Source organism: Rissa tridactyla, chromosome 3 (genome assembly GCF_028500815.1).
Source record: "Rissa tridactyla isolate bRisTri1 chromosome 3, bRisTri1.patW.cur.20221130, whole genome shotgun sequence".
Lineage (NCBI taxonomy): Eukaryota > Metazoa > Chordata > Aves > Charadriiformes > Laridae > Rissa > Rissa tridactyla.
Genome location: NC_071468.1, coordinates 23,388,504 through 23,411,741, shown reverse-complemented (window position 1 = coordinate 23,411,741; position 23,238 = coordinate 23,388,504). Strand labels below are relative to the sequence as shown.

The 23,238-nt window shown below is 39.9% G+C and overlaps 1 protein-coding gene across 28 annotated transcripts in view; it reads right to left on the bottom strand.

Annotated features, from left to right (window-relative positions):
• The window catches only part of ESRRG (estrogen related receptor gamma), a 407,888-nt gene that overhangs the window by 216,240 nt on the left and 168,410 nt on the right, over positions 1 to 23,238 (bottom strand). For 8 of the 28 annotated variants that reach the window (XM_054194177.1, XM_054194175.1, XM_054194179.1 and 5 more), the window contains one exon: positions 20,146 to 20,299. The exons of 12 other annotated variants lie outside the window; for them this stretch is intronic. In XM_054194177.1, the coding sequence (XP_054050152.1) occupies positions 20,146 to 20,180 (35 nt within the window). In that variant the 5' untranslated portion in view covers positions 20,181 to 20,299. The remainder of the gene's footprint in view (positions 1 to 20,145; positions 20,300 to 23,238) is intronic. 8 more of the 28 variants (XM_054194186.1, XM_054194185.1, XM_054194183.1 and 5 more) reach the window with 1 other exon arrangement.

Sequence of the window (23,238 nt, the reverse complement as noted above, 5' to 3'; positions counted from 1 at the left end):
CAATTGTGTTGTCCTCCCCCCAGTCTCTCTCTTTTTATTTTTTTACTTTTTTTTTAACTAAGGATACTTTTTGTTGAATAGAGGTAACTAAAAGAGGTAAAATGCTCTGAGGGTACTTCATTTTAAACCCAGGTGGACTAGAGAGGTGTAGAAGAGAAGTCAGAGCTGGCCTCATGCATATGATTTCGTCAACATTCACGTAATGCTGGAATCTCGTCTCTGATACTTTTCAGTCTTAGCGAAGGTACTAACTATCACCCCGTTTATCAAACATACTAGCAATGTATTGGCCAAAGAACACACCCTTTACATATTCAGTGGCCCGATGTTGGGTTTGATGTGCACCAAGCCGTGAACAGCAATGAAGTTAGCGTAGCCTGTGGACTGAGATAACCTTTTAAATTTTTCATCTCTTAAAACTTTGGTTTACATTTCAATTAGGTCACAAGCAAAATCCATTTGGTCATGTCAATCTACAGATGACATAGCTTGATCATAAAAATCATCACAGAGCTAAGTACAATTGGTAATCTCAATAGCAGGCAAAGATGCTCTAAATTAGAAACACGTGGGTGGTTTATGCATCTCTACTATCTGTCGTCAGTAATCCATCCGCTAAGTATTATTTTTTATACGTCATTCTTGAGTGAATATAAAAGGGAAAATAAAAATAGCCCAACTAAGGTATACGAAGAAGTAAACATTAGTGGGAATGGGCAGGAAAAGCAAGGGTGGAAGCGAAGCCTTCTCAAAGAAAGGCCTTACAGCCCACAAACATCTGAGAGATCCTGTGGCCAGGTTTCTGCTTTGTCTTTCAGGAGACAGGAAACCAAAGATCACCGAAAACTTTGGCTCCATTAATATTAAAATGGCTTTTTTTTTCCTCCCCCCTTTCTCTCTCTGGTATTTTTGAACCTGGATCTTAGAACTGAAAGCCAGTGGATTAAGCATAACACATCAAACCACTGTTAACACCCAGTCTCCTGCAAGGCTGAATCCTAACAACTCTGTTTTCTGCCTACAGTATGTGCAAGCAAGTGGAACCACCACATGCACTGCATGCTAAAGGCCACAGCCTTTGTCTTCTCCAAGTTCTGTCTATTTCAGAGGCTAACATGCTGCAATTAGTCTAATTAATGTGAAACAATGAGCTGTGTTACCACTTATCAAATTGATTGTTCCCCTATCAAAACAAAACAGGCTGGCTTTTTGATGTAATTTCAAGAGATGATTTGAAATGTCATGTTGCTGCAAGCCAATTACCTTATGACTGGAGTCACGGTCAACAGAATACATAATTAGCATGAGTTTGGGAAGGCTGCTTACTGCTAGTATGCTAATTAACTGTCTTTTGTCATAAAACAAAAAGGTTGTAGCTAGGGTTGTGAAATAGGTCTTTTTTATTTACATTTCTTTGTGCTTATCAATGTGAGGCATGACAATGCAAAAGAATGGAAAATTTTAATTCCACTTCTTCAAATTAATACTGAGCTGCAAGGTCAGACGCAGCGTTGGACTACAAGCAATGCTCAACTCTTGCACGTGCAAGATGCGGGCTGCACCCTCTGCCCGGAGCGCGGTGAAATTAAGCACCAAGCGAATCTCATACCAAAGAGCCACCGAGTAGCACCTACGAAACAACCGACGGCACTCGATGGGTACCAGATGCTCCTTTCCAGGAAGGAGGAGAGCACCCACGGTAGCCCAAGCCTGCTGGGTGCCCTCCTGCCAACCCCCAACTGCTCCACCACACTTCCTCAAAAGCACCCTCCAGAAGAGCCTAAACTACAAACAAATGACATTATTACTTCTGCTTCAGCGTGGTGCTCAAAGAATGCTTAACGAGGGCGTGCGGGATAGCAAACGAAGCCTGCCTGTGAGTAAAAAGCTTCATAACTCAACTGCTGCCACCTCCTCTCTGTCGCCTCATTTGTGTGATAAATTTTTTATTCCTCAGGCATTCGTTAAAGAGCCGATCCTGCACAGGGCTGGGTGCCCTCTATACCTATAGGTTTCGGCAGAAGCTGAGGAGCTCATTACTCTGCAGGATAAAGATCTACCAGAGAGAATCCGAACTTAAAAGCCAGCTGTCAGCGACTCCCGCTCTGCCCTCTCTCATCCCAGCTCCGCTCCACGCGCCGCCACGCTGTCACGCGAGGGTAACGGAGGGCAGAAATTAGCTTAGTGAATCATCGCTAATTCCTACCAATTTAAATTCTGGTTTTCTTTTTCCTGCGTATAATTCAGCACTTTATCTATGGTTTTGCTTGGCCTGAGCGACTCCCGAGATCAAGGTCTGGAATCAGTGGAAGTTTTAATGATGTTGTTTCACTAACAGCTGCTGACTTAAGAATCCTCCTATTTGTCGTAAAAACAATTTTGTTTCTCTGTGCATGCTTGGTTTGAACCACTACAGAGATAATTCTTGTGCTTCTTGAAAGCCCTTAAAAGCAAGAGAGATGTGTAAATCACTCCCCTATAGAGAGGAGAAATTAAGTGTTCAAAACCTAGATCAAAAAGTTGTCAAGCTTGCCTTTTCTAAAGACTTTGTTTAAATTCAAACACAGTCTACTCCAGGTTCGTATGAAGAATCTTAAAGTTTCGAGTCCAGAAATGACAGAGAGTGGATCACCTTTAAAATCATGATATGAAATCAGTAGGCATTCCTAAATTATTTTCCTGATTTCTCTCTTCCAATCTGAGCTGAACTCAAAGCGTAATAAAATTAGGTATGCATGCAGGGAGGCTAAATTTTTATCTTAAATGGTGAAACCTATAACGAACAGGAAAACACTCATTTCTTCTGGTGCTGTCATTTACTAGAATCAACATCATCCTTCCTGTCTTTATTCAGCAGAGAAAACAAAGCTAATCCCAATTTCTAAAGAGCTGGCTAATAAAGGAGTCAAGGGATCATTAGTCTAATTAACTCATTCCTGTTTTCAGTTTACATTTCATTATGCTATTACACTCTTTGAAATGTCAATTTTTAAATACCATAGAAAACTGTTTAACATATAGACATTATGTTCAACAAATCTAGGGACATATAGAACAGTTACTCAATACTAGTAAATTAATAGTATCCAGGTACACAACTAAACATCTCCCAGATAAATCATTATTGTAAACTTCATTTATTGATACACAAATCAGGGGAAAATTTCAGTGACGCTTGGCTCCTTACTTTATGGTGGTGCTTTTGCTACCAGAGTATTTCGTAATGCTCAGATAGATGTCCTTGCATCCACTTTTAGTAATCAGACCATTTTATTCTTAACAAAAATAAATCAGGATACTAAATTGTAACTTCCTGTCAGGTTTCTTTTTTTCTTCTTTTTATTGGGTGTCTTTCTATAGCTTAATATAATGAGTCACTTACTGTACTTTAAGTCAATTCTTAAATTGATTTAATGAGTCATTGAGTCATTTACTGTCTTTTAAGTCAATTTTTAAATAAATGCAACTTCTATTAAATTAACGGTCGCTTCTGTAACCAGCTGTTTGGAAACAAGCAACCTGAGTTAACAGTACAGGCTTGTACTGCTACATTTGTACAGACAAGCACAAGTTTTATAAAACAATTAAATTCTTGATATAGGTAAAATATTATATAATAATATGGGTGTGCACACGAAAGCACAAAGGATGAGAGAAAGCCGGTAGGCACGGACACAAAAGCACATTTGCCCGTGTGCACTTCTAAACATCTCTCATGCACTGTCTACCTACTTGCTGCGGAGAAAACAGCTTTTGCTTAGCATTTAATCCAGTAAATCACTAAATGTGAGTAACACTACACATGACTTGTCCCCGAGCATCTCTTGGTTTGTTCACACATTTAAATTAGACATCTATCACAAACTGCTGGACCACAGCCTGAAGTATGGAGATGTTTCGCCAACGTGCTTCTTTGTAGTGAAGTGTCGGCAGGAATTTGGGCTACTTGAGCAATGAAGATGGGCACAAGTGGCACTAGATCCTTGGTATCCTCTTTTCCAAATGCCCCATGATGTGATGCCCGCTCCGCCTGCCTGGGCGTCCTCCAAAGTCTTTTCTCCTATGAGTTTGCATGGTACATACACTGACTATCATCTCAGTAGTTGACAGAATCAGGCTACGTGTGCCAGAGTACACCCGTAACGTTCCCCCAATGAAAATGTCAGACATCGTGATTCCTTTGTATGTATTTTAAGAGATGCTAATGATTGCTTGCGCTGACTCCAACTCACAGGCAAAATGAAGACAGACACATTGAAACGGGAATGAAGCATGACAGCAGCTCTTACATAAATATGATCCAGGCATCAATTATATCTGCTACAGCATGGGCCTGGTTATTAGTCATGCTGGATAATAAGAGATCTGATCCTTACGTATGTGTGAGTCTTTTCTTGAGTGTCCAAGATTCACCGAAACACTTTTTAATACTTTCTGATGTCATCTGGCCCTTACCTACAGCAAAGAGCTTACTAGTTAATTCCCTGGTTATTTTAATTTCTGAGAACTGGAATTTGGTCTTCTGAATAGCCTGGACCCGGGTGAGACCTCTATGGCATCTCTACAACATCCTCTAACTGTGGCCAGGCACTAACATAATGCAAGTTTAGCTCTTCTGTGCTATAGATGCTACAGAAATGAAGGAAAATTGGTTTAGTATCTACCTGTTCAGTCTATTGCAGGAAAAGAAGTCCCTGCCGATCCCTAGCAAATGGAACGTGTGACTAGATAGCCCTGGCTGAAGGAAACCACGATCGGCATTTTTATGTAGCTGCCCTTGCATTTTGGGAGGCAGGAAGCTTCAGCTTTACGCACCCAAGTTTGGAAAGTTTGTCTGAGAACATGAGCTTATATTGGAAATCTCGTACTTGGTGAGACACGTGACTCCACCTCCGGATGAGATGTGTATTAAGAGATATTTATACAAAATTTGAAGTTATGGGGAAATTTGAACAGTGGCAACTGTTCATGAGCAACCACGTTACAGAATGCATGCAATGCGTTTCTGGGATAATAGTACAGGGACCCCAGAGCTGCAAGAAGCAGAGGAGACGATACCATTCTGCCTTTTGTCAACACCAATAATACACTCGAGGAAAAGAAGTGCCTTTAAAAAGATGTAAAAGAGAACTGTGAGTGCAGTACATGGATTATTTTTAATGGCTTAACACGGATTAAGCCACATTTATTAATTAATGTATTTTGAGAAGGTTAATGAAAAATAACATTTCTATCTGTTAAAACCGTAATACATATATCTTTAATATCAGTTCTGCTTTAGGAGGTCTGAATCCAGATAGGAATGGTAGCTACAAGGTACCTGATAACGGTCCTGCAATAAGAGGCGAGCATTAGCTCTCATTAATTCATGTTCTTAGTGTTATTCGGCATCACAGGCTGACCCGACGTGATGTAACAGGATGTGGCATACCAGAATGCATCACAACGTGTTCGGAATCGTAAAAGCAAACGAACCCTCAACAACTACAACTTCCCTGCAGCCCCTGGAAGGGAGTTTGGCATTCCTGATCAGACACTGTCTTACCTTTATTATCAACGTGTTATACCTCCCGTTGGCTGTTCAGTGACTATTTTCTCTCATCTGTTTTCTAAACCAGCCAAAGCAGGTCAATGAATCTTCATTTAAAAACAAAAGCACAGAACGCTGCTTAAAGCTTTGACTTACTGGGGTCTTTTATTTTCTTTCCCTCTGTGTGTTTTTACCTGGTATTACCCAAATCTAGCATTGCCAAGAGAAGACCAAGGCGATTAGGAGACACACACTGGTATTTTAGCAAACTCCTTGGGAAAAAAAACAATTATTTGGACTTGAAACAAGCCTGAAACATTAGAGCAAAAGCAACTACAAAAGCAGGAGCTACGGCCCCGTATGCCCCATCTAACAAGGTGTTGAGCACCGAAGCTCAGGGGACTCTTGGTGCTCTCGCTGTGAAGATTAGACAAGAGCACTCGCGCAGGACACAGCAGGAATATGAAGGGACGTGAAGTGAGCAGTCCCAGCAGACAGCCTGTTGAAATGTCAGTCAGGCACTCTGCCTCCACCACCTTTCACAGAGCTAAACATCTCTTTATGTCAGAACAAATTGGGCGATCCTCAAATCTTTTTTTTCCCTCTCCCCTGACTTCAATGCGACGACGAGCGCCGGGAAGGAGAGCGGGAGGGAGCGCGCACAGACAGTTCAGTTCAGTTCACATGAAAGCACCCTGACACGCTACAAGACTGAATACTGATATTGGCAACTCTTACAATCTTATCAGAGAGGCAGGAGCAGCAGCAGCCGGCGTGCTACAGACCTTCCCCCTTTCCAATTACGCTGGGTGGCTGTTCCCTTCCCAGGCGTCCCGCAACGTCCTTTGAAAAGAAACTCCTAGGCTTGATCAAAGGCCACAAAAGCAAACATGTCATTTCCCTATTTACGAGCGTATTTACTTTTGTCATCTTTTTCTTGTTTCTACTCCTACCTTCCCTCGTTAGTCCATTAAGGAGCTCTAATTTTAACTGGCGTCTAAGACAGGGCTCAAATGGAGACCGGTGAGTGACCGCAATCTTATTTTAAATGATTTGGTTTCACTTGCGAAATTCAGTACAGGGTGTTTGGTTGGGTTTTTTTGACCATAAAAACATATACAGAAGTTATTTTTGCAGCATAGCAACAATAAAGAAACCTTCCCACTGACTTCTGTGAATGTTAAAGAGGTCTTGGTATGATTATATAGACATACAAGAATTACTTTGATTGATTATTTTTTTTTATTTGATTCAACACACAAAACATTGCCTTAAAAATTATCAGACAATTTTCATTCTTAAAAAGTAAAAAAAGCATCAAAGGAAAACAGAAAACTTAACCCAGCCAAGATGAAGAACTTTGTGAAAGCACTGCACAATCTGCCTCCAAGAACAACAAAATTAAGCTCCTAGTCTACCTTTAGGTTATAAAGGCTGAATAATAAATTTTCTTCTAAAATAAGTATCTGTACAAAAACGCCAAACCGAACAACCTCCCCCCCACCACACAAACACACACATCAAACACCATAAAAAACACCCAACAACAAAATCTGTGGTTTTAAAAAATGCAAAGTGAGTATTCAATAAGACAATATAATTAATCAGTCACTGACATGCCTGGCCACCTACGCTTTAGATTACAGGTTTATTGCAAGCAAGATCATTTGTACAGACAGATTCATTTCTACGACTTTATACCGGATAATATTTTCTAAAAGTTGCCTAAAAGTTCTAATATTAGTTGATTATAGTTAAAGAACAGATGCATTACATTACAATATATAGTTTCTATTTATGACATTTGGGTTGGTAAATGTCTGTGCATATGGCGCAGACATTACCAGACCATTTACTGCCCATTACCGCCAGGAAAAGAAGCCCATACTAGAATAAACTGTGCAGCATTTCTGGCGTTTGTTAAAGGAAGAAAGCTTTATAAGAAAAAAGAAATACCACTGATTTTTACAGGTGTTTAATAAAGATAAGCTGAAAAAAGGGTTCCTATTTTAAGCTTGGTGATAGCTAAAAATGCATTCAAATATGTTCAAAAGCAATCTGAAGTCTCCTAAAAATGGGTGTTTAAAAGTATTCAAGAAAACAGTAAAAATGCAAATAATATTTGTCACATTATTGTAGGATATGGGACAAAAATGCTCATAAATTCAAAGAACCCTGCTGAGGCAAACTGCATTTCATTTAAATATGACATTATTTGGGAGTCATTAAAACAGGAATAATGTTTATCGGTTGCGTTGTAAAGGTTAGTACAAAAAAACAGCAAAAGTTTGCCCATAGTAGAATGAGTGGTGCAAGGGACTGTGAGCATAACACCCTTAATTTTAGTTGCTGTAGCTGTGCCATGGGAAATAAAAAGACTGAATGTAATTGATAATTCACTACTGTAGAAATACTGCAGTAAAAATAATTAGGAAGCACCGGTATTTTCAAGAATCTCAGTCCAATATTCTAACATCCCTCATATACACTATAATGAGGCCGATTTAGGGAAAAAAAAAAAAAAATCACAAACCAAAACACTCAGAAATGTGTTCAATCCCAAGAAAGAAGAAAGTATACAGTGCCTGTGATTGCTACAAAATACATACAACTGCTCTTGCCCTTCCATTCAAACATTTCTCCTGATTATTTTTTAATATGGAGATATAAACCCACCTAATGGGACGCTTAGGCTACACAGAAGTGTAGCTAATATGTCGGTTCTAGTATAAAGAGCCTAACTCTCACTATTAAAAGCATCTAACCTTGTAGAAGAGAGATCTTTTTCTAGTTACAGCCATGAAGAACCTTCTGCAACTGGAGTTGAAAAGCTTTCGTTTACATAGACTTGCCTAAGTCTGCCTACACTCACTTCCAAAAACACAGCAAAACAATGCTAAAAGACCCCCAAAACTCTGGAGTTGCCATTTTGAACCTCAAACTGTTCCCTGCAGTCAACCAGCAGCAGTAATTGCTGGTTATTTGTACATGGAAATCAAGACGTAGACGCACACAGAGACCTTGATTACACAGACATTTAGTCAGTGGCTTTACTGTTGTGAGTAGTTTTTGGAGAAGCAATCAAATTAAGCATCCCATTAAACATCTGATGTAGGTAAATCAGCTCCCACGTCTTAAAATTTGATCCGTCTTGCCTTCCTCCACCTATTAGATTCATTTGTATTTGTAAAAATCAATCATGCACTTGCCTTAGTCTTGCCTTAATTCTGTTAATGAATTTAAACACATCACATACAGCACTTTTATGTAGTTTAAATCCAGCTATGAAGACCCATTATGGTTTTGATATAAATGAATTAAAACAATTCTGCATCACACCCCACTAAATGGTGGCTTGCCTGGAAGCGATGCCAGTCATCTGGACTGTCCATGAACAGTCTTTTCCCACCCACGTTGTGTTTGTTCCCTTCTGGTATGTATTGAGCCATGCAGTCCCAGGGGACAGGGGCTGGGATCTTAGACTGCCTTTGTTCATTTTGCTCTTACTAACGAGGCGAAAGTCACTCAGACAGGCACGCACTGCTCTCCAAGCCATCGAGTTGACAGATGCCACCTTTGTCGGCAGCTACAGGATTTTAGGGAGGACCCGGCAAAACGCTCGCCAGCCAGGCACGGTTCTCACTTGGCATAGAATCATAGAATCATTTAGGTTGGAAAAGACCCTTGGGATCATCGAGTCCAACCATCAATCTTTGTTCAATCTTTGTTCGCATCTTTGTTCAATGCGCAGTGTTACTACTATTCAAAATAAGTTTCTACTAAAGGTCTTTTTTTTTTCTTTTTCTGTGGTAGTATGATCTGTACCACCATGTTTTCCCACCTCTCAGGCAAAATGCGTGGCCTTCCCTGAAGTTGTGGGGACTAGAAACCGGACTAACGCCAGCAGGCTTTTGCTGAAGACCTCCACAACTGGCCCGATCTGCATTGCACCACACGGTACGCCGTCTCCCGAAATCTTCATGTGGCCTACACCAATTTGTATTCGCGTTATTTTCTTTGAGCTTGAAACTGATTTGTGATGTTCTCTCCGAAGGCTTGCGATTTACATAATTTGCCATTATTCCTGCATCACGCACTACTCCACGTCGTGGGCTAAATTCTTCACGACGGAAGCGGTCAGGCGTGGGCTTAACTTTAAGCACAAGAGATCCTATGAGGCGTCTCTGCTACTGCTCACATGCTACACTTAAGCATCTGCTTATTTACTTTACTGTGCGATAGCCTATACCTAAGAAAGCTTCTTGGAGCTATTAAAAGTGGACACAAAAGAACTGCAAGGAGAATCGGGCTTATTGTCTCTACAGATTTGTGCTAATATACCAGTGTCTCAAGACATCATTTCATTTTCATAACAAGGAGGAGATTTAATTTCTGCGGATTTGTGTAAAAAGCAATTTGGAAACTTTGCAACAATGATATTGCTTCCCATAAATGCCAAATTGGTAAAAACATCATAAGAGGCAAACACAGCACATTCACAATATCATTTTTCCTATCTTAAGTACCAGCATTATTCAAAGACATTATACCGCTAAGTATCCAAATAATTCATTCATTTTAAGGATAGAAAGCGTAATATTATTTTGTTAAATTAAGATCTCTCCTTTCCAAATCCCTCTTTTCTGCTTAAACTGAGGGAATAAAGGCATCTGAAAATGCATCTGCGTGTGAGGCTTTTGTTTTCAGTTTTCAGGGTTTGTTCTGCTCCAGTTGGGGTGTGCGCTTGCCTTCTTGCGGAGTACCAAAATGCAAAAATGTTTGCAATAATAATTGTAGTTCCCTGCTTTGAATCATAAAAAGAGCTTCAGGTATCATCATCTCATTCCTACTTTCCATCGCTGGCAGGAAGAAGGAGGCTGGTGAGGGAAAATATCGCTTACCTTTAACTTACTGGCACCACTGTAATACAGTATCCCCAGTTAAAAAGAAATTCTAATAACCAAAAGTGACCGTTTAAAATGATAGCGAAGATCAAAAGTTCTGACTATGGTAGGCTGGGGGTGGGGGGGGAGACACAGACGGTTTTAAGCGCACCCCATTAATTGATGAACATCAGGACTTTGTGGTCATTTAACACTCCCTATAAATGAAGACTTGATAACAGTTATTGATCTCAGTTTTCCTGGAAGAGGATCCCTGGGCTCAGCAGTGAGCAGTTTTGCTTCTCTCAGTTCATAAATACAAGAATAGAGCTATTGCTCAAATGCCACCCTAACTGCCGAAAATGAAATAAAAGTAAAATTTCCGTGCAGTGTTGAAGCAATACAGGTGTATTTCCATAGGGTTTTTTGAGCAGATAGCCCAAGGTTAATATAATCTCAAATTTCCTTATGGGAAATACAGAATTGCCACAGCTGACCCCTGCTATCATTTGAAAATATTTTCTTAGTGAATGTTTACTCAAACCATAGCAGTATATATGTTACTGTTCTTACTTATTTATTGATCTTCCTTGTGTTACCATGGAACTTGAATACCTCTGAACATTAATGAATTCAGCCTAACAACATACAATGTGGGGCCACAAGCATCTCTGATGCCCAGGCAAGAAGCTGAGGCAGGGAATGGGAAGTGCTGGGTTGTTGCACTCCCTCCCCCCCCCCAATATTGTCACAAGGAACAGCTATTGTCTCTCCTATCTTATTCTTTTGTCATCCAAAACTTTTCCCCATTTTCCTTCTTTCTAGCTTTTTCTCCCTAAACCTCTGCTATTGGCTGGTCAAATCAAAAGATTCCTAAAACTTTCTGTGATGCTGCCAGAAGCTCCTACATCACTGATATTATCACACAGTTTAAAACAGAGAAAAATCAATCCCCTGTCTCTCTTCCCATCTCCCCTTCCCCAAAATCAGAACAACAATCTCTACATCTCCTAACCCCCAGTTCAGATTAAACCCGGAAGTCGAAGAGGAGACCTAGAAAGAGGTGCATGTCCCTTCCAAGGCGGATTTAAGGAGAAGCTACACAAGTAGATGAACTGTTGAACTCGGTCCTCTGTCTTAAAAATGCATTTCATTGGGATTGTTAATGCACAATATAAGTACCCAAAAGATGTAACAGAATTCTGAAAAATGAATTAAGGACGTATTGCCATCTCCAGCAAAATAATAAAAGTAGAGAGATTAAGAGGCAAGCATATCTTTTTGAATTGTAAAATAGGTTTATAGGTCTTCTAATAACAACCTTTACTCAAACCTTACATAAATAGGCTTATATGATACAAATATTATGTGGGCTATGTGGAAACTACAAGGTCCCTAATCATGTTTAGGGATTACTTGACAGAACAGAGACATTTCATTCCTATTGGACCTAGGGATTACAGCAAAGAAACATCTAATATTCCATTTTTTAATTTCATGCATTTTTTATTTACCTTTAATGATGCTGTATATATTCATCATCCTGAAATATTAAAACAGTATGAAAAAAGTAATAAATTGGTGGAAAATTTAGGGAATGGGAATGCAACAGCACGCAAATCATACACTATCAAGTGCTTGATACACATTTAAAATTACTGCCTAGTACAGCAAAGCCAAATTCCTGGCAGATTTCTGAAGCGCAAAGTCACAATAAGAAGATCAGCAGAACAGACTGAAATAATAGAATATTCATCCCCCTAATCCATATGCAATTCTTTAGGGCTTTTTTTTAACAATGCATATGAGGTCTGACTGTATTCAGGATTTAAATAAGTTGTCTCTCTCTCTCTCCTCACACACACACACACACACACTCTCACACTGTATTTTTGTTAAAAAAAAAGTATATACAGTTATCATTTCTGCTCTACTGCACCCACATTGACAAGGTTAGCACATCTCCTCACACCTCAGATGAAACAATAGCATTTTAAACAACAAAAGTGTTAAAAGAAATACATTTATTCATACCATTGAAACCTCCTGCAATAGCTTTGTTAGAAGGAGGAGGTCCAGTTTGCTGGGGAAAGGGATTTTTTCTTTAATTTTTTTTTTTTTAACTCTTTCCTACTTCATTCTAAATAATTACTGGTTAATTTAAAGCAATTTCACATTTAGTTATTGGCAATAAAATTTTGAAACCAGTATTAAATCTTTGAGATCATGCCTTTCTCTCTAGACAGATGTAATTTTAGATCTAGTATTGTATAAAGGGACAGAGACCTAGAGACGAATAAATCATCACTCAAAAGGCAGATGCTGATGATAATAATGATACATGCAGAAAATGTGCATGAGGATGGGTGATGGGGACGTGTACTATAAAACTTCCATTGCCATGCGTGAGATTACTGAATTACTTTCAAGTAGTGCAAAGCCACAACTGAGTTCCTCCAAACAGGAGTATGAAGAAATTCATACCACATCATACAGACATACAAAGCCTGATCTTGAGATCAAGCGGGTTTTACACAGGTTTAGCTCTATGATTAGGCTGCAGAATATCAACACCACAGATGGGTTAGGTATAAAATGAATGCACCCAAACATAAGACATTTGCAACAGTAGTATACGTGTGGACTTGCTAAGTTAAGGTGCCTACGTATGTTAATTACAGTGACCACATGCAGAAAGTAACTTTCACAACCATCACGACGGTTCTTGTCACAACTCTGTTAGTGAGGCAAAGGAGCACTAGGACAGGTGATGGTACATGGAAAGCCATCTGGTAAGTGACAAAGAGCAGCCACATCCTGTCAAAACCTGAATACCCAAATATACCTACACGCTATGCGTAGTAACAGGTCTCTTGAGAGATTGCCCACGTGTAGGTTGCTGCAAAGCATTTACCAGGACTTAGGAAGAAATTCTTTGCCCTGTGGATAGTGAGGCACTGGAACAGGTTGCCCAGAGCAGCTGTGGCTGCCCCATCCCTGGAAGTGTTCAAGGCCAGGCTGGATGGGGCTTTGAGCAACCTGGTCTAGTGGGAGGTGTCCCTGCCCAGGGCAGGGGGGTTGGTATTAGATGATCTTTAAGGTCCCTTCCAACCCAAACCATTCTATGACTTGGGGTTTCTACCTGGTGAGGGACGTGTTGATCCAACCCCATTCAAATCCTGCTCGTGTGTTACTAGCCAAACTGTAATATCAGTTGACATTGCTATTCAAATTGCAAGGTTACGGTTTTAATTTGATACAGGATAAAGAAGCAATGTAAAACATATTTAATGAAAGATTTTCTTTTTGGTAAGGAACCTGCTTTCTTTGGTAAGAACCTGCTGTGATTTATGTAGTCATAATGCCAGTACCTGCCCACATTGTGATACCCATCTACTGAGAGGCTGCAAACTTATTGGTGCTTAATGTTACAGATATCTAATTATTATTGACAGATTGTTGAAAAAAAATAATCATATCCGTACTGAAATTAGTGGGAACAGTCCAGCAACAAAAGAGCTAGAATATATTCATCCTGTTTGTATATTTTGCAGGCACATAAGCAAAGGATACGCACTCTTAGAAAGGATTTGATCCGTACTAGTGAGAAAGTTGTTAAGTTGTGTAAGGAAATAAAAGACAAATGAACACCAAACTCCTTCTAGAAAATACAATGAATAAACAGGGTCCCTTTGGAGGGAAAGCCTGAGAGATGCCCTGCAGACCTGCACTGGACCAAATCTGAACCTGAGAGGTACAAGCAGCAGCAGCTTTGCTGCAATCATGCCACGGTTCAAAAGACAGGGCAATTAAGTGCAAACTACAATTTCATTTATTTGGGGAGGGGAAAAAAGGGTATAGAAGGATGCAGAGATTTATTAAAAAAAGGAATAAAGAGTACACTCAGTGAAAATTAAGTGCGCTTGAAACATGTTAGTGCTGTTCTTCCTTCTGCTATCCTGTACTTTACAGGACGTAACACATGCCTACACAAGTCTCTATTTTAGTGAAGAAAACAATTGTTTGTGGCAGAGAAGGCTAGAAAACAACAGGAAAACTTTTGCCCAAATTTCAAAGGTTTGTTCCAAAGCACAGAGCTACTAAAGCTTTTCTACAAGTGTTTGTAAATATGGTAAACACCATATTTTTCATTTTAGTTCCTCGTACTCATTCAAAGAAATGGTTCAACCACCTTCTTTAGAAAGTTTCTAAGCAAGCAATGTGAGACACATATTTGGAATATGAAAGTTTAATCCTACTCATTAAAACATGACAAACTTATAATTAATTGGGAAAGGAGTCAATAACGAGAACATCCTTCAACGTAATGATGATGGTACTATCAGCTTGTAATATGGGGAATACGCTACAGAAAGTGAAGTATAATATGGAAAATTAAAAGTCAGTTAAAAAAAAATAAGCAGTCTGAAAGTTTTGCCTTGGGTCCAATCTTTAAAACACAAATTTTAAATCCTCAAAAGTTACATTTTCTTGGTCATCAAACGAGGTAATATATTATGTTGTTTTCCTGTGATGAGGAATAATTCAAGGTCTTACATTGCCTGATTAATCTCACAACCAATATTTAGAAAAGGTTTCTTTTTGAGCTAATCAAACTTGACAAAAGCAATCTTCAAACTATGCCACATTCACTGATTTGTAAGATCTCTCAAACTTGTGTTTTATTAAATGCAGTTAAAATTAGCAACAGCTCTAAATCCACCTGCTTATGACACCCCCTGAATCTGACAGACAGTACATGAGATTGGTAAAAAGAAAACACGTGCCAATCAACATTAAAATTATTAGGATAAGCTTTTTTTTTTTTTTCTCTTTTTAAATGAAGGATGACATTTTACTTTTAAGATAGTGCCCAGCTACATCCCTATGCCAACATTACGTTGCATTTTGGGGGGGGAGTTGCTGGTAGCATTCAGGTATTTTTTCTTCTGCAGCTAACTGCCTTGACCTCACTGGAGAAGGCATGTCCAGTGTTTCCTCCAAATAATGCTTATTTCTTTGTATATATGAAAGAGGATGTGGCTTGCTGAACCTTCAATATACAAATTTATGAGATTGCTAGGCTTTCAGTATCACAACAGTATCATTAGGTTAACGGACATTACTCCAGAAGAGCAATGTTGGGATAGTACAGCCGTTACCGTGAGGGTAATTGGTAGGGAAGCGCTACAACACTAGCAGGGAACACTGTGGGGAAGCGTGTAAATACCATCCCAGTCTTCACCTTCACTACCAATTACCAATTAGTAGTTTCCTCTCTTTCTGTGAGTGGTCATATGTGCGAGAACAGGATTTTCCCATGGTTTGAGGATGTGTTTAAATTTGGTTGCCTGACTTTCGGCGCTAAAAGAGATTCCTGAGTTTGCATAGCTGAGTAAAAGGAAGAAAAATATGGGAGAGGTGTAAGTATTAATTCTCTACTGCAAATATTCCAAAAGGAAAGCGGCCCTCCAGCTTGTTCTTCCTCTCAGGTCACATTAAGTTCTGGATAAATAAGTTTCTGAGCTACTGACTCCCCTCTACTTCCTCGTGGTTGTGTGCAACACAGAAACTCTACCTCAACATCGGCAATGTCTATGATCAAATAATATTATACAGTACTCCATTAACAAAGACTCACGTGTGCTGTTAGAAGTTACTAGTGCAAGTCTTTTTCAGACCCAATGAAGGATATCCAAATATTGGGTAACACACTCTGACTGGGAAGACTATCAGTGAGTTTCTCTATTTGTTTATATAAATGGGCCAATGCTTTTTAAAGCACTTCAGAGCACTTAACTAAAGCAAACAAGCACTTGAACTTTAAATATCTAGCAAGAGAAGCTATTGACAAGTATGACTTTACTTAGTAAATCCTAATATCTTTGCGACCTTTCATTCATACAGACTCTTCATGAAGAGAAGCACCAGGCTCTTATCTCAACTGCAGCTCCACTGCAAGATACAGTGAGAGGGGTGAGCAATTGCCTAGCCCCCTTTTAATTACCCTTGTTATAGCAGGCTGCTTTATTTTTTCCTGTATGGGGATCCTGGGACACAATGGTCTACAGAAAGCAGTTTCTTATTTTGAAATCTTATTCTACCTCTTATTTGGCCTTTAAAGTAGGATTTTTGTCCATCTTATGAACGTCCCTTTCAGCTCCTTGCTATCCGCAGGTAGCAAAGCCTTGATTTGGGAATAGAGCGTTCACCAAACACAGTCCTATTAATTCCCAAGAGGTGAATAATGCTGTGGGAATAGCTTGGTGTCCTCAGTAAAAGGATGCCTTTGGTAAGTAGTCTCATAACGACACTAGTATCATGTGCATCTTTTAGGTCTACGTACTGACAAAACACTCCCTAGCTCCTACATTATGTACAATTACACCGGTCATTTCCTGACCTAGACTGGTGTGATCTGATCCACACGTACCTTTCCGCTGAGAAATGTGCATCCAAATGAATAATCAGAAAGATTACTCTGTAGCTTTGGAAAGTGTATTTTTTTGAAACGTCATGACTTCATATGGGTCAAGTAACATGTAACTTCATAGCTGGACTCTGCCAAATCAGGTTTGCTGTATCATAGCAGCTGAGAAACATAAGGATTTATGCACTTTGAAGAAAGGCAATTTTCAGAAGGAGAATGCCACTGATGTATGCCAAGTCAGCTCAAGTGTTAAGTTGGCCCCGAGAACCAAGAAGGTGGTTCATAAAATAAGCTTTTCCATTCACTAGCAGGTACAGCTCATTCCCTAAAATCCTGCAGCACATTCTGATTTTTATTTCTCTCTGAATCTGTTTTGCATGCAGTCTGGTAATACGTCAGAAGAGATGTGACGGAACAGAACTTTAAGCTGGTCATTATTTCCTTTCTCTTAAGATGGTAAAGTATTTTTAAGCCATATCGTGGAGCTCATTAGCCACATTCTGGAGGTCATTAGCCACATTGGGATTTCAGTTCGCTAGTGTTAGGGGACATGTCGCATGTTCTGAAAGAGTTTACAGAACTCTCCATACACCCTGTACAAGTGTGTGTTGGGGGTGGTTTCCTTGTCTGTGTGTGTCTGCATGCCTTTGCACAGTTATGTGTGCATACACATGAATTTGGTGGTACTGGCTGTTTGGGATTCGTACTTGCTAGTCTGGTACTGAACATTCTCCAAACCTTATTTTGTCGTACAAAAACCCAAGAGATGCAGTTGAGAATATGAACTACTTGGTGCTAAAGCCTCAGTCTAGGGACACTTCCTAAAGGAAATAGCTTTGAAAATTCTTCAAAATACTCTGTAAGTTATAATTGGTTTAATGTATAAAACAGCTGACTAATTTAAATGTTTGGAAAAGAAAAGAGTCTTTCCTAGAGTTTATAAAGTGATAAGTCTATTTCTTAGAATGATTAACTATGAATCCTGATTTCAAACACAAGCATCTACTAGCATATGCTCTCCACAGCTGACACAGTATGATCAGTTTTATCAAATTAATAATCCAAGGCCCAATTCTGATATTAAATCCCCATTTCCTGCTTCCCCCCACCCCCTGCCCCCCCAGTAAGTGCCTTGGTTTCTACAGAAGTATTTTTGCTTCCTACTCTTAAACAAGAAGTCAAATCAGGATTAAGCTTAATTTTTGGGGTGCTCTGCACATGATGCATTTGGGTCTACTGAATGAAACAAGATAGATTTGGATTTACAGCATGCATATCATGACATTCCCACTGGAAACCGAAAAAAAAACCCCAAACCAAAAAACCAAATTCCAAAACAAAAGCAGACAACTAGTAGCATTCAAGGATAATACAATGCACAATCGTTTAAAGAAAAAAAATTAGTAGAAAACGTGTATTAGAAAGACAGATGAAGTACAGCCAGGACAGCATGAAGCGTGATTTTGAGCAAGAATGTCACAAATAACATCCCATTTTAGAACTGTGATAAACCACGACTATGACAAAAGAAATTATAATTCAGTTTTGAACACACTGCAAATAAGTAACAAGATCTAATTATTTAGAAAGCCCTTCAAGATCCCATGGCTTTGGTAGAAATTAATTAAAGGGTGAAATTAAAGAACAGAAGAAAAACTTAGACAAGAAGAACTGAAAGAGAAAGACAGACAAAAGCAGTGAAAAGAAACAGATCCTAGCAAACTACTGGTCTACTTTATTCTAATAATAGAGTCATCAACAGAATATCTGTATGCACTAACACCTAATTTGAGCATCCTGAATTCTGATCCTGATTTCCAGAGATGGCAACTACGTATTAAAAAAAATACTTAAATTGCTCATTACTAGAAATAGATTGATTTGCATGAGAAAGGTGCAGAGTTAGATTCCCATTTCATTTACGAATATTAAGGTCATAAAGTGAAGTCTCAAAGTAAGTCTTAACTCCCAGGTCCACGCTTCCCTCCTGTTGATAACAGCATCATTGTCCCTGGGACCTGGGAAATAACAGTGGCCAGAGGGAAGAGACAGTTTGAGTGAGCCCAGCAAAAACTGAACGAGGGCTTAGGAAACAAGCATGAGAACTTGCAATTCTGTTTGGTATTCAAAGACAAACCAACAGAGAAACATCCAAGTGGGAAACACCGTCAACAGTGAAAGGCCGGACTTTAGTCGCCTCCACCTGAGCACCTGACAACACAGGCCAGGGGCAAATAGCTCAATTCAGTCAGAAACTTGGGGCTGTTGGGTAGAGGTGGAAGGATCTGCTCATGCTGAGCAACTTCCAAAGCTGTGGTCATGCTCAACTCCTCTATTTCTCATTAGCTTTCCTCCCTGCAGCAAAACTTGCTGGTACACGTGGTCAGCTACGTTGTTTACTCTTAAGTATGTGAATGCAAAATGACCACAGAAACATGAATTTACCCTGGTACAGAAGCTAATTGCCAGAGTAATCCAACACAGTATATGCTGGGCACAAGAGACGATTCTGTAGTCAGCACATTTTGAACTGCTTGCTGGTTTTAGGTTTTAAATTGTTTACTAAATACTAACTTCAGCCACGGTTTGGGTTTTTCTGTGGGTGGGGGTGAGTGGGTGGTGTTACATTTAATATAAGCAAATCACCAAAGTATTAGAAAAATGGCAGCTAATTTACCTGCTGATTTAGAGAATAGCTCAGGGATCTAAACCATTGTTTTCCAATACTTCCAGCTCTATGCTAAACATTACATTGTCAAAATTGTCTTCATCCCCCAAACACTACATGTGAAAACTCTTATTTTTGTGTTCTAACACTTCATCAAAGCCCAGTTGCTTCTGTAGTTAAGACCCACCTTAGTGTTCTTCAAAACCATACTGAAGTATGAGATCGCCCTTTGTTTTGTGGGTAAGAGTTTGTTTTACCCCAGACAGCAGCTTGACGACTGCTAGGACCTTCAGGCACTAATCTCTCTCTCTCATCTTCAAGTGTCTAACATGCGTTCCCTTGTTTTAACTTACTGAACAATTACAGCAGCCAAAACACACTTGTTTAACAGAACTAAAACGCTGTCTCTGAACACCCTGGACTCTCGGAAAGTTCAAGAGCAGGACGAAAGTTTGGAAGGTTGGCTTAAAGACAAAGCGCGAGGCATTGCTGTGTCTGAAGCGATAGGCCTCAGGAGGCAAAGCGACCCCCCCGCTGCTGGCTGCTGTCTCCCACCACCCCCGGCTGCTCCTGCGTGCTCGTTCCACCAGACAAATCGCAGAGGAGAGGGAGCGAACCCCCTTCATGGACTCACCATCCTTTTCTAGTCACATTCACTACGCATTGCATTAGAAAATCGTAACGGTGTTAAAATATTTTGGCAGGATTTGTTATGGCCAGATCACTCACTTCCTTTGGGACACACAAAGCCTCCTCTGGCAATGAAACAGCCCAAATGTCAGCAAATCCTATAGAACAGAAAACGGTCTGTCAATGTAAAGCCTAAATGAATCTCAAATTAAACAAAACAAAACCGTATAACATAAAAATGCACATACAGAGAAAAGAAACAACCGGGAAACGTTCACCTTTTATTAAGGTGTTGGCGTGTTTTTTTTTCCCCACCCTCCAGAAACTTTTTAACAGCATTACAATGTATTCATCACAAGGTGCTATTAGAGCACAAGCTCACTCCAAGTGTTACCAATTCACGGACAGATTAGAGGGCACATTAATAACATAGTTAATATGAAGTGTTTAGAGCCTTTACGTCGGTGACAAATACGACTCAGCCAAATTTCCTGACCATTGAGGCCACGGAGGAACAATTTGGTAGATTTCATCAACAGTTCTAATTATGTTCCTGTCAAGTCGAGAACAAAGTAATCCATAACTGGGGGGCTGCTCGGAGACAGTGCCACGCGAGAGTAATTTATGCCCAAGACACAGGGCCCTCGCTGTAGTTAGTGTGCACAACGCCTGACTAACAAGTGGGTTCACAAAAAAGGAATTTATTAGGGGACGCGCAGCCCTCCAGCTCCTAGCGGCTCGTCAGGTGCAGGCTTAGGAGGAGTTGCGAGGCAAAGTCTTGTTGTTTACACCAGCACCCAAAATCCACGCTGGCCTCAGAGGGTTTTAAAATGGGGGAGACCCAGCGCTTTTAAAAAACATTTCAGTCCTTGGGACACCGGCAGCGCCACCTCAGAGGCAGAGCGGAACCGATGCCCTTTTGCCATCCTATAAATAACATGCTAATGAAAGATGCAAAGGGATTATTAGTAACAGTAAACTAAAATGTCACAATACACGACGCATTTCATACTGCAGCCTGACCAGGACACAGGCTGAGAAAGGGAAGGAGGGGGGGATAAACGGGGGAGAAGCTGTCATGTAATTTTGAGTCATTTTCCACTGTGATCTATATTGGGATGTGGCTTCTATCCTTTCAAAACAGGATCATTTTATATATGACACTCTTACTGCATTTCACAAAAAGGCAGGAATGTCTCCCTAGTGCTAGGAGAAGTGCAAAGCCTGGTCGTGGCCGCTCAGGGCTGGCTACTCGCACAAGTAGTGAGATGTTAGAGAAAACAAAACGATGCATTTGAAATGTAATTAAGAACCGTACGCATAAGCACAGGCAAAAATAACATTAGCAAAAATTAAATTCTTATGATAAATACAAAATGCTAATGGGTTTTAAAGCACAGTTTTCTGAAGGTAGCCGTGGGCACACACTGCTGTCAGCAGGTTTAGATTTTTATTTAACAAGACAATAACAGCTGAACTTAAAAAAAAAAAAAAAAAAAAAAAAAGAAAAAGTAATTTTACAACCCTTTCTTTGATAGTGAAGAAAGAAGCTTATAAAAGTGTTACTGGCTAATCAAACAGCAGCCTGCTTTAGTGGGCCAAACATCAGCTCAGATAAGGGGAATGCTCAAACTGAGGACCTGTTTCGGAGACTGACTTGCCCTGTGCCCCCAGGAAGGTTGCCGCCTTTGCCCATGTTCCCCAGCAGTGGAAAGGGTGCATGTGTGTGAAGCCAAGGACATTGTCCCCATATGACATATCTTGGATATGTCAATCATATGTCACAAACCAATGGATTTTTGGCTGTACAAAAGTGTTAGTAGCTTCACAGAACTATTGGTTTTACCTCACCTTTTAAATACTAGTTGAAGTCTGGCAGAGTGAATGCGGAGTGCAGTTGCGGAGCACTACATCACAACCCTGAGCTTCTCCTTCCATACCCTACTAAAGTTTCTTATTCAAATTTGCTTGAACCTGTAAATTCTCTCCTGTCAACTTTAGGGAAATTCTCAGCACCAACTGAGTGGGAGAGCATTCAGTCCTGTGTGACTGAAGCTTCACAGAATTATGATTACTTGCACCCTTTGCATCCAAGGATGAAAAAAAAAAAAGAATACACTTTAAAGCATTGGTGGCGTAAGCTTCACAAGAAGGCAAAGAGAAAAGGGAAGGACACTGTCCCATTCTGCAGATGTGAAAAGAGAAACCTCCCTGGCAAATTAGATAGATGGTAATTTGGAAGCCAAGCAATGCCTGGACGTTATAATTCCCAGACTCGTGATTCAGTCACAAGACACGCTTCCTTTCCTGGTGAAATGTCATGCTGCCGCACGCGTCTGTTACAGAACACATCTTAACCAAGTGTAGCAAAAGCATGATGATCCCATTAAGTATCTAACATCTAATACCTTGTGAAAACTAATTTAGTGCTTTATCAAATCTCTAGTTTGTATGTAGAGCATAAACTGGCTACATTTGCTAATAGGGCAGATTGACCCATCCCGTATATTATCAAACCACATCAAAGTCTGCTGGAGGACGTAGCCTTAGCTACTTATTATCCTTTGCATTAACTCTCTCACTAGCTACTCAACCAATACATTTTCCTGTAATACATCTGTCATGATTTTGCAGAGAAATCAGCAATTCTGAACAGTGCAGAGACAGATAACAGGACTAAACCCATCATGGTCGCCTGGCTTTCCAATCTACTGTTAATTGGCACAGACGGAAGCCCTTAGAGCTGGGCTTGCACAGCAGCACGCCACTGCTGGGCCCCAGAGATTCGGCCTCTTAGTTAGTTTTGTATTTTTAGAGCTTTAGTCATTCACATGATTTCTTCACGATTTATTACATACAAGAGAGAAATGAAGTTGAATGCCAACACTTTCAAATTTACAAGGTTGGTGGGGGTTTTTTAGCAGAAAAAAGGGCATCTTATGCAAGAGAACATGTGGCTTAGTAATCAGGAAAAAAGTGCTAGAATATTACTAATAATAATGTTTGCAATATTAGATCAAATGAGAACATCTTTCTTGGCTTTGATGCTATGCAATCATATTCCCACCTGTGTTAGGGTCTTATTTGTGACACTGTA